This window comes from Gossypium hirsutum, chromosome D08, assembly GCF_007990345.1.
Source record: "Gossypium hirsutum isolate 1008001.06 chromosome D08, Gossypium_hirsutum_v2.1, whole genome shotgun sequence".
Classification (NCBI taxonomy): Eukaryota; Viridiplantae; Streptophyta; class Magnoliopsida; order Malvales; family Malvaceae; genus Gossypium; species Gossypium hirsutum.
In genome coordinates, this window is record NC_053444.1 from 55,376,423 (window position 1) to 55,389,360 (window position 12,938).

General features: G+C 32.7%; 3 protein-coding genes across 7 annotated transcripts; 1 reads left to right on the forward strand and 2 right to left on the reverse strand.

Moving 5' to 3' along the window:
- Positions 1–530: 530 nt before the first annotated feature.
- On the forward strand, positions 531–2,224 carry LOC107900659 (isoflavone reductase homolog). The gene is made up of 4 exons (XM_016826330.2): positions 531–978; positions 1,401–1,641; positions 1,714–1,917; positions 1,986–2,224. Exons 1-4 carry the CDS (start codon positions 649–651, stop codon positions 2,147–2,149), a joined length of 939 nt encoding a protein of 312 aa, XP_016681819.1. The 5' UTR covers positions 531–648; the 3' UTR covers positions 2,150–2,224.
- Positions 2,225–3,766: 1,542 nt separating this feature from the next.
- LOC107900658 (myb family transcription factor PHL11) lies at positions 3,767–8,850 on the reverse strand. Of its 2 annotated transcripts, none has more exons than XM_041098443.1 (9): positions 8,831–8,850; positions 7,783–7,907; positions 7,325–7,651; positions 5,678–7,197; positions 5,267–5,343; positions 5,114–5,174; positions 4,943–5,018; positions 4,408–4,477; positions 3,767–4,324 (listed from the first exon to the last, which is right to left on the reverse strand). In XM_041098443.1, the coding sequence occupies exons 4-9, from the start codon at positions 5,823–5,825 to the stop codon at positions 3,920–3,922; spliced, it is 837 nt and encodes a 278-aa protein (XP_040954377.1). In that variant the 5' UTR covers positions 5,826–7,197; positions 7,325–7,651; positions 7,783–7,907; positions 8,831–8,850; the 3' UTR covers positions 3,767–3,919. The 2 variants fall into 2 exon arrangements, with proteins under 2 accessions (XP_040954377.1, XP_040954376.1); XM_041098442.1 differs by having other exon boundaries at positions 5,111–5,174.
- Positions 8,683–12,005, reverse strand: LOC107900657 (COBW domain-containing protein 1). Of its 4 annotated transcripts, none has more exons than XM_016826323.2 (10): positions 11,733–12,005; positions 11,576–11,641; positions 11,260–11,443; positions 10,872–11,083; positions 10,663–10,713; positions 10,357–10,448; positions 10,143–10,207; positions 9,791–9,882; positions 9,112–9,216; positions 8,683–9,012 (listed from the first exon to the last, which is right to left on the reverse strand). In XM_016826323.2, exons 1-10 carry the CDS (start codon positions 11,928–11,930, stop codon positions 8,875–8,877), a joined length of 1,203 nt encoding a protein of 400 aa, XP_016681812.1. In that variant the 5' UTR covers positions 11,931–12,005; the 3' UTR covers positions 8,683–8,874. The 4 variants fall into 4 exon arrangements, with proteins under 4 accessions (XP_016681812.1, XP_016681816.1, XP_016681815.1 ...); XM_016826327.2 differs by having other exon boundaries at positions 10,146–10,207; positions 10,872–11,068; positions 11,733–12,004; XM_016826326.2 differs by having other exon boundaries at positions 10,872–11,068; positions 11,733–12,004.
- Positions 12,006–12,938: the final 933 nt, after the last annotated feature.

Below are 12,938 nucleotides of genomic sequence, written 5' to 3' on the forward strand. Positions count from 1 at the left end.
GATAGATATTTTAAAAAATTGTAAAACAAAATGAAGCAGCGCGGCTAAGGTTGAAAGGGATTTGGTGGTTGACTAAATGTTTTTCAAAGCATGTGTTGATTGCTTTGAAAGGATTAATGAGTGAAAACTTAAACCCTAATTAAGGGTGAATTAAGATCTCAACAGAAATTGCAATCCAAGTGGTCAGCACTCAGCACCTAACACACCAACCCACTGTTGTCTATCCAAGATTTTAAAAATAAAACTCACCCTCAACATTAATAAACAAAAACATAATTAAATCTAAATTATAGTTTAGTGGTAAAAGCAACTTTTGATATAAATTAAGATATGTGATATTTTTTTATATAAGAAAAATTAAGATATATAATATGTGGAAGGAATATGCTTAAAACATTTGCTGTCGCAATCAATCATTGGTAAAACTTTGATAAGAGTCCATAGGGTGTGATATATCACAAGCCAAATCAAACTTCAGACGTAAGGCATGGATAATAAATCCATGAAGCTGACCTCATTTTTCCCATATTTGTTTTATAGAAGTGAGAAACAAGAATGAAAGGAGGGTAGACTCCCAATTCATTATATATAAAACAGCCCTTTGCAGAAAGCAAGAGAAACAAAAGAGTGAGCATATATAAATACAAAATGGGGAAGAGCAAGGTTCTAGTGGTGGGGGGAACAGGGTATATTGGGCGGAGGATCGTGAAGGCAAGCTTGGCAGAGGGGCATGAAACCTATGTCCTTCAACGCCCAGAGATTGGACTGGACATTGATAAGCTGCAGATCTTACTCTCCTTCAAGAAACAAGGGGCTCACCTAATCGAGGGCTCTTTTAATGATCATAAAAGCTTGGTCGACGCTGTTAAGCAAGTTGATGTTGTTATTTGCACCATGTCTGGTGTGCATTTTCGCAGCCACAATATTTTGTTGCAACTCAAGCTTGTGGAAGCCATCAAAGAAGCTGGGAATGTTAAGGTATTTAATTTTCTCGCTACCTGCACTAATGAAAAGATCTCGTTTCACTTTTTTTTACAGTTTAGCTTTTTTCATGAAATAGCTTTAAATGTCACGAACTTGTGAATCAAAAATTTTAATAAATTTCTTCTTCGACATGCGACATTGATTGTTAGATCGACTTGGATCAAATGTATATTCTTCTATTTGTCGATGAGTATTGATTTACCACACTAATCATCGAATCACGACTTGAAGCTTAATAATTCAAAGACTTAAATAAAAAATTTTAAATAGTTATTTTATTTGAATAATTTAATGATTATTTTATAATTTTTTAAAATTAAGTAATCAAAACATAAATTTACTGACAGTTTAGCAACATTAAGAATAATTTATTTAATAAAATAGTAAATTAATTAGAATATAATACGTAAATGCAGCGATTTTTGCCATCGGAGTTTGGTATGGATCCAGCACGGATGGGACATGCACTTGAACCAGGAAGAGTAACATTTGATGAAAAAATGGTAGTGAGAAAAGCAATTGAAGAGGCCAACATCCCCTTCACCTACGTTATCGCCAACTGCTTTGCCGGTTACTTTGTGGGCAACCTTTCTCAGCTTGGAAGGCTCACTCCTCCTAAAGACAAGGTTTATCTTTACGGTGACGGAAATGTTAAAGGTACTTTTATTTATTTATTGAATGCAACAAACACTTGCATTAATTAATCAATCAATCAACATATAAATACAGTGGCTTTTACGGACGAAGAGGATGTTGCCACATACACGATAAAAGCAATAGATGATCCCACAACATTGAACAAAACATTGTACATAAGGCCCCCACATAACATCCTCACACAATCCGAGCTAATCCAGAAATGGGAGACCCTCACTGGGAACAAACTAGACAAAATCAGCATTACTGCAGATGATTTCTTAGCCTCCATGAAAGGTACGGAATGAATGTGTGTATGCATGTATGAGATAATAGTACTGACATGATGTGTGTAATGAATGCAGGGTTTGACTTGGCAGGGCAGGTAGGAGTAGGGCATTTCTACCACATATTCTACGAAGGCTGCTTAACCAACTTTGAAATAGGAGAAGGAAGTGAAGAAGCTTCAAAGCTTTATCCCCAAGTGGAGTACACTCGCATGGATGATTACATGAAAATTTATGTTTAAATCAAATTAATGTAAGAATCGGTGACTTTCACCTCAACCAAACAAAATAAGGGATATCTACCCAAATCTTTCTCACGTCTTCCCTCGTCTAGGAATTCATGACTTGAGTCATGTATTCCTTTTTTCTCCTTTTTGATATACTCTCGTATCCATTTTCTTAAAAGTAAAACTAGGACCTTAAAATTCTTTATTAAATTATTTAAGACATAGTAATAAATTTAGCCATTCACGTTTATCTATTATGCTACTTTGATCCCTTCTTTTTGGATCATTTTGGCTCTTAATTTTAAAATTTTAGTCAAATTATTTTTTTTAAAAAATTGATTAAACTATTAGAATTTTAATGGAATTGATGTGATCAATCTTGTGATAATCCATGTATAATTTATAAAAATTTTAAAAAGTAATTAAAGAAATTAAAATTTAAAAAGTTCATAAAAGCTTTTATGAAAATTGTCCATGCTAAAATTAAAGTATACCTAAATTGCTTTCATGTCTATTATATTAAAATTTTAATAATTCATTCTATATATATATATAAAGCAATTTTAGTTACCACAGATATCTATTTTTTTTATTACACCATAAATATAATATGTATATATATATCACTCTTAAAATTTTGTATTAAACAATTTTCTATTTAATTTAAGAGAGAGGAATTTATTTACAATGGTGTAAAACTAAAGTGATTTTACATCCTTCCTTAATCTTTTATACGATTAATATTTCAACGAACTAACCGTTATATTTTATGATTTATGTAAAAAGCTTTTAATCATTCAATAAATATTAATATATAATATTTTATATTAATATGATAGAGATATTAAATCGGTTTGAAAATTAACGTGCATGACAAAATAAATTCAATGGTTGAATTATGAAGGTGAAATTAATAGATGGTAATTTGGATGTTTGTTTCCACTAGAAACCTTTAGGTAGACGTATGCATGATTATAAATAATCCAATAATACCCCTATTTTATTTTAAGGAAAAAAATAGGATGTAGTTTCAAGCATAGATTCTCAACTAACCTAGGAAGAAAATAAGTGTTGAAAGTAATCCTCTTCTTTGACAACGATGGGTTGTTTTTTCCCCTTAGAAATAGAATATAATCAATTTCCTTAAGAAAATATGGTTGAAATTTCAATGTTGTTGAATGACGGGGTAAGTAATTACCTAAAATCTAGGTTCAACACCCTATTTAAGTAAATATTTTTTTGCCCCAATTATATTCTTAATTTTGATATTTGAATTATTATTTTTATCTTAATTTTATTCAAAAATTACCCATAAAAACATGACATCTAGCGTATTCTTATTGAATATTAAAAATATTTTTCTAGAGATTATCGAATCTTAGCTTAATTAGCATCGACATTATTACTAATATAAGAGCTCGTGAGTTTAAGAACATTAAAATGTGTTTTTCCTCTTTTTTAAGGATTGAAAGAGATTATAAATTATTCTTTTCATTGTATCAAAATATTTAGGCATATTTGGCCCAAAAATAAAATTTAAGTACCAATGAGAATATATAGTCCAAAAGCTTTATACCTTTTTTTGGTTTAAACCCAAAGGGCAAAGGCTAAACTTAAGAGTGAAACGAAAGAGAATTTAACGACTTAAAATATATTTGCTCAACAAATGGATGCCCCTATTTTGTCTCTGTTTGAGTTGTAGATAACAACAATAGATAAAAATGAATTCAAGGAAATGTTGAAATAAAATTCATAAACTACAATGGGTTTTTGAAATTTCATCTCTTATGAAAAAACAAAGTGTGATTGAAGCTGGTTTCCATTTACAGCACCATACTCATTGCTATCTTTGGTGTTTAGGTCAAAATTAATGGAATCTCCCTCAACTTTACGCTTAACATGTTTGTTTTCTTCTCTATCTCCCACTCCATGACCATGGAAACTAGCAGAAAAGTTGGCCTTGGTGGGAATTACGTCATTCATTTGTGCCATGTTTGATTTCCTGTCAGCTTCATTTGTACTGTCCATGAGACTGGACAGAGGCAAGTTGAAATTTGTTAGTTGTGCTCTTTTTTCTTCTACGTTCTCTTCGCTGTGGATATCAAATGAGAGGCTCTTTTGGGCTTTTTCTAATATTGCCTGCAAGTACTTCCCTTGAGCCTCTATCCTCATCTGCAATTTCTTCTGTACCTGCAAAGTTAAATCGAAATTACAAGCCAAATCGCAACGACTATTAATGTAAATCGATATGTACTTAAAAGGTATAAATTAACCTCAAGTTGCTCTTGTAAGGTCTTTTGTACTTCCATCTGAGACTTGAGTACCTCTGTCATTTGGATTTGTCTGTTTCATTGTACATCCATTTATCACTTCTGCATTAGGATGGACAAAACAGAAATTGCAAATTGTGCTAAGATATAATTTGGTAAAAGTACTATAGAAGCCCTTATACTAGGAGTCAGATTGCATTTTACCTCCTCTATTAAAAAACTGGACAAATTAGTCCCTATACGTTAGAGTAAAGAGCAAACTAGTCATTTTGTTATAAATTTAATCCATTTTTACTGTTACATCAGCATGAAATACACGTGATACATCACGTGTAACTGTTTAATTATTCTGTTAGCTACACCAATTGTTACCAATAGAAGTCAATGAATTTTTTAACAGAAATGACCAATTTGGTATTTAATCTAACATATAGGGACTAATTTGCCTAGTTTTTAAGTAAAGGGGGCAAAATATAATCTGACTCCTAGTATAGGGGCTCCATGATACTTCCACAGATATAATTTGCATTTTATTTACCTTTTATCATCGTCAGCCCTTGGTGAATTGGTGACTGTCCCTGAAGAATGATTGCTAAATTGTACATACGAACTCCCTAGATAAAGATCAAGGAATGGCATTGATTTTAATCAAATGTATGCAAAAATGATTGTGAATTGTAAGTACTGTAATGATCAACAAACTTACGACCATTCTCTTTGTTCTGGTCTGCAGCATTTTGCTTCCTGGATTGCTGTCCTAATCTGTATTTCTACAGAAGAACAAAATAATTAATGAAAAGCAAACTGAAAGACGAACCCTTAAAAGCATTAAGCCATTAGTGTCCATGTCTTATATATATACCTGTAAATGGCTCTTCAAATGGTATAGTGTCAAGCCTTTCAACCCCATCAGTCTTAGGACAGACTTTGGAGTTGCTTCTGCAAGCAGAATTTTCTCATTGATATTAGGCTTATACTGTTGCAATATGTTTCTAGCATTACAATAAGAATGTAGTAAAAAAAACATAAATTACTAATACAATTCCACAATCATTTAAAAACAAAAAATTCAGAGAATTAGCCTTGAACTTGTTGATGTGCATACAGAAACCAATTGCAGACATAAAAAGCTGCACCAATGTACTAAAATTATGTTGGTAATTAAATTTAATTCATATCACATCGTTACAACCTGTTCTTGCTATAACCTCAATATTAATTTATCGTAAAAAAAAAAGAGTAGGAAAAGAAGAAACAGGAGAGAAAGACTAACTGTTAGGGCCACCGAGTTTAGTTACGGCGTCAACGAATCGGTCGTGAAGATCAGCCGTCCATCTCAGCCTGGGTTTGGGGTCTCTGGTCATCACCACCCCATTTTCGTAACCATAGTTCCCATTCCCTCCATAGCTTAATCTCTCCATCTTAACACACTTCAATTCTATCTTTAAACTGAATAATATCCAGTTCCTCCTTAAATCCAAAAAAATGTCAAACAGAATTGGATAGAATTATAAGAACATGAACACCAAAAAATGTCAACCTCTTTTTGTTGTTTTAACTTCATATATAAAATATTTTATTAAGTGAGAAGTGGGCGGTGATTTTTTTTTATATATATATTTAAAGGAAGAACATGCAGAGGAAAGCTCGGCGACGAATCTTAAAGCAAACAAACATGATTGCAATCAAAACCAAACAAAACACAACCCCATAGTTTTATACTGCTCCAGTGTACGTCCTCATCCTGCATCAGGGGTCCAACCGTTTAGATTTTTTGATACGATGATGATCTAACGGTGATTTGAGAGAAGTAAGGAGGTGCAGAAAGGGATGACACGTAAGTGCCAGCATGGAATATTCGGGGAAAGGGGCCAACGAGGAGAGGAAGTAAGTGTCATTTAAGGTGGTCGGCCCCACATGAGTGGGCCCGGCAGGATGGGACACGTGTTGAGATTTTCGTAAGGAACGGGGAGCTGGAGATGACTGTAGAATATTCGCTTCATCCCGTGAAATAAGCTGTCCAATGAATCTATCCCCTTTTGGCCGTTTCCTTTTTTTACCTTTTCTTTTCCATCCTTTCTTAATTCTATCTACAGAATTAAAATAATAAAATTGTCGGTTTTTCTCTTTAAAAAAATATTATAACAAGTAGAATATAATTACTTGCAGAAGATATGGAAACTCAGTCTGCATTAATACTTAAAATTGAGTTGTAATTCGAACTTAAGTCATACTTAATCATCAAACAAACACAGAATTTTATTTCTCAAAATTTGTAATAAATGAGGCAGAAATTATAACCTTACAAGTTCCAATAATTATACAAACTTAAAATAAATTATTTAGTTGATTATTCAATTTGTTAGGCATCAATCTAAATAAAAATATTTGTAATTTGATCACCATCATGAGAGGAATTTTTCATTTTAGTCAGTCTTAAGTTAAATCCCTAATTATAGCCGATTGTAAACAGCATTTTTTTTCCATTTTTTTACCCTCACTACTGTTCATCATCTTCTTTCCCTCCATCCCACCCCCTGCGTCCACCATTCTTCTTCTTCCTGTGCTCCCTGCTTCCAGCCACCGCGCCATTCTGCTTCCATCAACTCTCCTCCTTAGAATTTGATTGAAATGCTCTGCTACTACAGAAATCCATTGTAGCGTTTCAATCAAACCAGTAAACCAGAATTACTGCTTTTACCTTGGCTACCTTGCTCATGAGAAGGGAGACACGAACTGCCTTCAGAAATCTAGCTAAAAAGTTGGGTCCCGGCGTAATTGCTTCATCAAGTTCTTTATTTGAGATAAAGACCCAGTTTCCCAGGAAAAAATGAAATCGATATAATTAAGCAAACATTAACATGGTCCTTGACTTGAGAAGCAGAAATTTTTATGATACTAGAAGGTTAATAATACCTACCTCATCAGAATACAAGGAATCTTTACTCTGAAGATGATTGTTAGTATCATGGATGGATTGATGTGAGTCACTGAAATTGCACAAGCAAGCTCATCATCTTCTGGCTGAAGTTGCCTTTGTTGAAGCCCCATGCTAGATGAAGCCCGCATTAAAAACACATTGTTAGACCAACTGAGTGAAGTTGTTGTAAAACCCCCTCCATTATATGATGGCTATCCTGGCGAATCCATAGTGGCAGGTCTCACCCCTGAATGCAGAGGAGACTCATTTCCACTGTTAGAGCCTACAAAACTATACTGAGAAGAAGAAGCAGTTGTCGAATCCATACTGAACATAAAAAGAAAGACCAAACAAAACAAACAAATGGATGTAAATAAATGTAGTTTAGGAGGGAACAAACAAATGCCCCTTAAATTAATTGCAAATGAAAATAATACGAAAGGAGGGTAATGCCATACATGTTCACTTCCAATTCCAAAAGCTGTGCAAGGTGATTGAAATTAAAATCAACAAGCTCGTTTAGCAAATTACTCCTGTACTCTAAGTCAAGAAATAATGAAGGGCCAAATCTTCGCAATTTCACCTGTTTGAAATCCACTTAACATTAAAAAAACACACAAAGAAAGAAATACATCTTAAAATCCTTCATTTATAAAATTAATTACAAATGTAATTAATTAAAATAACAATACGAATAGAGTGCCGTACATGATTATTTCCTAATGACTGAAATTGGGAAAACAAATCTGGTTTAATAAATTCATCCTATACTCGGGGTCAAATAATAATGAAGTCACAAATCTGATTTAGTAAATTCATCCTATACTCGAGGTGAGAAATCCATTGTAGCAGATCAATAAAATTTTTATGGAGGAGATTTGATGGAAGCAGGGAGCAAAGGAAGAAAAAGAAGAATGGTGGAAGCAAGGGGTGGCATGAAGGGGAAGAAGGTGATGAACAGTAGTGAGGGTTAAAGAAATGGTCAAAAATACTAGTTCCATCATTAAGGATTTAATGTTTGGATCACCAAAATAAAAATTTTCTGACCAAATTGCAAATACTTTTATTTGAATAAGCACCCAAAAAATTGTGACGAATTAGGTAATTTACCTTAGAAATAATTAGATAAAATGAAATAATTTTTTTAATTAATACAATTGAGTAAAAATAAAATAAATAAATATATATACAATTGAATGAAAATTAAAATTTTATTTACCTAACAAAATTCAAACATTATATCAAATTTTCTTATATTCCCACCGCATATTAAAATAGAATTTATGTTTAATTTTAATTTTGAAAAATTCAATCTTATTTTACAGATTCTGCACTTGGAAAATAAAGAAAATCAGAAGTTTTACAAAGACGAAATCAACAAACTCTCCAATCAAAAAGCTTATTGATTCCGTGTTTTTGTAAGAGCGATGCATCCTTAAAAGGTAGAAAAAGGAGATTAATTAATTACAATTTTAAACGAAACAAAACTAATACTAGGGGACCTACCAGGGTTTGTAGTTGATTTTGTCCCCCAATTTTTGGTTTATATATCAAATTAGACAACCTTTGAAACCTTTTCTAAGTGCAGTTTCATCCAAATTTCTTCCAATGAAAACCAGCTTGTTTGTTCTCTTCTCATCAGGTTCCCATGTTTTCCCCGGGCAGCCATCTAATGTGGAATGCACTCCCTGCCATCGTGCTCACAATTTTAGAGGACAATAAAGTTACTTCATTGGTTGACCCCCCAAAAAAAAAGGTAATTGGAAACGTGGGGTGAATAACAGGACCTGAAAAACATAACGCTGATCAGAGCCATTCACAGACAACACTCCTTTCATTCTATATAGGTCCACCCCTTTCTCTTCCATCAATCTTTCAAGCCAATCATCAACCTGCTTCATCCACAACCATGTAACAACTACACCAATTAACGATATGAAATATATAACTGAAAGAATGTTGGTTATGAAGGAACAAAATTAATTGATTGATAAGAGGTTTAATTTTTCAGCACAAAATTGATGGTTATATTTTTGTTTGTATTTTCTCATATTTTCAACTTTTCAGCCACAAAATCGACAAGCACAGACCACCTAATGCTTCTTTGACATTGAACCATTTCCATGCCAAACCTTACACTCAGGGGGAAGCTAGAAAACTTTAACTAGGGGCTGAGATTAAATTATAATGTTTTTTGAGGGAGGGACTGCAGTTTTACTATTTTATTAACTGATAACTTTACAATTTTGGGGGATCAAATAACAATTTTACCAAACCAGGTGGGCAAGGCCCCTGCCTCCCCCTGCTTACACTTAACCAATCAGACCCTAAATTTACAAATCCAATTTTATCAAGCATGTCGTTTCCTCCCTCCAAATCCTAATTCACTTATAAAGTGTATGGCATTATATGTAGTTTCACCCATTCTTGCCGGGAAAAGCTACACTTTTATAAAGTATTTCTTACCTCATCAAGATCAAGGGTTCCCTCAGAAACAATACTAACACTAGATACAGCAGAATCATGCAAGTGGTCATGATGATGATCCTTGTGGTGTCCTATAATGTCCAAAAGTAAAATAAGATAAAATACATTAAAATAAAGATAAGAAGAATGAATTTTAAGCTACAATAGGTACAACTTCCTATGGAAGAAGAGCCAATAATTTGACAGTGGACAAAGCTATCCACAAAAATGCAATTCCACAATATCATCTATGTTCCTGTCCATTGTTCTTAAAATTATCATTTATTATAGACAAAAAAAGGTTTAAAACACAAGAACTAACAAAGGAAAGAAATACGAAAAGATAACATACTACCATGTGTGTCATGGTGATGGTTTCCACCGTGAGAATCATCTACTTTAACTGCAGAATCAATTCTGCAAAACAAATGAGTTAGAACTTTTAAAAAAGATATCAGATACACAAGTGAAGTGAACAGATAATTCAGATGCTTTTGAATAATCCTGGAAAAGTAATTGCAAAAAACAGTTGTTTTCAAATAGTCAACTAGTGAAGCATAACTGACCTGTCAAGATCATATCCTCCAACTCCCAAAACAAAGTCCATGTCAACGACTCCAAATTTCGCTCTCTTGATTTGAGCAATGCTATTAATATGCTGGAAAGCACCAAACCAGAAGTTGTTACTTAAAGCTACTTCTACGGATACAATTGACATTAGACCTCGATTTTTAGAATAGTGTTCATGAAATAGAAAACTCAGAGAGACAACAAAAAAATGGTTCTAATCGTTTCCTTATTTTATTGTTTCTCTTCATTAAATTTACAAACCTAAAATAGAATTCAGGGTACTGGAAATTGGAAATGTGTACCTTGATTTTATCAGTCAGTTTCTCCAAGTCACCCTCAGTGACCAAATCTATCTGCACAACAATTGAAACAAGCAAACAACATTGCAAATAGTAGATCTACAAGCATTTTAAATGTTTTATCCTGTACTTTCAATATGACCACTGTAGAAAACGATCAAGATGCACATATAAGGCCATATAAATTGAAAAAAATAGAAATAAAAGTTCACCTTGTTCATGATTATACGGTCAGCATAAGCAACCTGTTCAACTGCCTCATTCACAACAAATCTTGGTTTAACTTCATTCAAATGCTTCATAGCATGCTTCGAGTCAACTAAAGTTACAACTCCATCCAGTTTCACATACCGTGAAACCAGTTCATCAGAACAAAAGGTTTCTATAACAGGAGCTGGCTTAGCAAGGCCTGCAAAAACAGTTTCTCAAAAAAAAAAGTGGGGAAGCTTTGAGCAAGTTATTGGATGCATGTAACCAGGTAACTCAGGCAGACCACTTAGGCAGACAGCATTTATCTACAACAAAACTTAGTAATTTGCACCATATATCATAAACTAAGTAACTCAACTCTCCAAAACCCAAGTAAAAACCAGGTTTTACCTGTGGTTTCTATAACAATATGGTCAAATTTGTCTTTTTTCTTCTTAACCAGGTCCAACAGCATTTTAACTAGATCTCCTCGCACGGTACAACAAAGGCAACCATTGTTGACCATGACAATGTCTTCTTCAGATGCAGATGAATGACTAGCAACCAATGATCCATCAATATCAACCTCACCAAACTGCGTCCCAATTAACCAAAGTCATAATTGAAATTACCTTCCAAAAATCAGCAACAATGATTTCTATTACATTCATCCACAAAATGAAAGCCTAACCTAGCAGCATTCAAAATCTAAAATAATTGCGTGTACCTCGTTTTCGATAACAGCAATCCGTTTGCCATGTTGAGCAGTTAAGATATGATTTAAGAGAGTAGTCTGCAATTAAAAACAAAAATCAACATTGAATATATATTAAACTGGAGATGAAACTAAGCTAAGCAAACAATTCGTCAAACTGGTTAGAGACCTTTCCAGAACCGAGAAAACCAGTGATGACGGTGGCCGGAACACGGTTATCGGAGGCAAAGCCGGGAGGCTCAGAGGAAAAGCCTCTTGAGTTTCGGGGAAGAGTGGTAGCGAGGTAGTGAGATTGGTGGAGACATGGTAGAAGAAGTTGACTGAGGGTTTTGGATGAACTTCTTGAAATGAAGAATCTAGCTGCCATTGTTTGAATCTCGAAAGCTCCAGACAAAATGGGAACTAAAGTTAACAGTTAAAACCCTAGCAAGGATTTTGTGTTTTGAATTCGAGGGGTTTATATATCATTGGTTTGCATGGAAACTAATTACCCGTATAAAGAAAGAAATTTTATCAAATAAATTCAATTTTTAAAATTATTTAATTTCACAAAGTTAAATTATTTAAAAATTACCATTTAAGCTATTGAATTGTTAAATTATTAATAGATAAAACTATATCCAACATCGCTCAAATATTAATAAAATTACACTTTGATCACTCAATTTCAACTCATTAAACTATTCAAAAGCTTCTTTACCATCCAACCTCTTCCCCCGACAAAAAAACACATCAAACAAAAGTTTTTTCCCTCTTCTGTTAACTTTGTGATTTAATTTCCCTTAAAATTGTCTAAAATTTCAAATTTTTAAACTTAAAACCCTAATAGAGAAACGATTTAATCTACGTGTAAATGATCACATCACTTCAATGGTTTTTTTTCTTACAAATAAAAAAAAACATTAGATATTCTAAATAAAATTTAGCTGATGTTAGTATACTAAACGAAATGTTCGAAAAATAAAATAAAATGGATGATAGATAGAAATGGTTGTAAGACAATCAATTTAATCTATTCAACCAAGTTCTAATTAGTTTAGCGATTTAACTATATATAAAAAAAGGAAAAGATTAAGTCATAGGCTTCGTTTGATGTGATGCAAAGGAAAGAATGTGATGCATTCATTTATATTTCTCTAATTATACCCTTTCTAAATAAAATTAAAATTTTTAGGTACCATGAATAAATTGAAAATTAAAGAAAACTTTTTAGTTAAAAATATTTTTTACTATTAATTCATAAATTTCAGAAATAATAAGTATTTTTATTTTCCTATAGTTTACGTGTTTACTCATTTTCTTCATTTAGAAAATTATTTGTAAATTCAAAATAAAAAATTAAATAATTTGTATAAATTTTGAAAAATGATATATA

What these genes read in the sequence shown, in the direction of transcription:
- LOC107900659 (XM_016826330.2), top strand. Translation starts at nt 649, where the DNA reads ATGGGGAAGAGCAAGGTTCTAGTGGTGGGGGGAACAGGGTATATTGGG. An exon ending in AAGAAGCTGGGAATGTTAAG is followed by an intron (nt 979 to 1,400) that starts GTATTTAATTTT and finishes ACGTAAATGCAG; the next exon opens with CGATTTTTGCCATCGGAGTT. An exon ending in CGGTGACGGAAATGTTAAAG is followed by an intron (nt 1,642 to 1,713) that starts GTACTTTTATTT and finishes ATATAAATACAG; the next exon opens with TGGCTTTTACGGACGAAGAG.
- LOC107900657 (XM_016826323.2), bottom strand. Translation starts at nt 11,930, where the DNA reads ATGGCAGCTAGATTCTTCATTTCAAGAAGTTCATCCAAAACCCTCAGT. An exon ending in GTTTTCTCGGTTCTGGAAAG is followed by an intron (nt 11,642 to 11,732) that starts GTCTCTAACCAG and finishes TTTTAATTGCAG; the next exon opens with ACTACTCTCTTAAATCATAT. An exon ending in AACTGACTGATAAAATCAAG is followed by an intron (nt 10,449 to 10,662) that starts GTACACATTTCC and finishes GGTGCTTTCCAG; the next exon opens with CATATTAATAGCATTGCTCA.
- LOC107900658 (XM_041098442.1), bottom strand. Translation starts at nt 5,825, where the DNA reads ATGGAGAGATTAAGCTATGGAGGGAATGGGAACTATGGTTACGAAAAT. An exon ending in TAAACTCGGTGGCCCTAACA is followed by an intron (nt 5,344 to 5,677) that starts GTTAGTCTTTCT and finishes TTCTGCTTGCAG; the next exon opens with AAGCAACTCCAAAGTCTGTC. An exon ending in CCAGAACAAAGAGAATGGTC is followed by an intron (nt 5,019 to 5,110) that starts GTAAGTTTGTTG and finishes ATCTTTATCTAG; the next exon opens with GGAGTTCGTATGTACAATTT.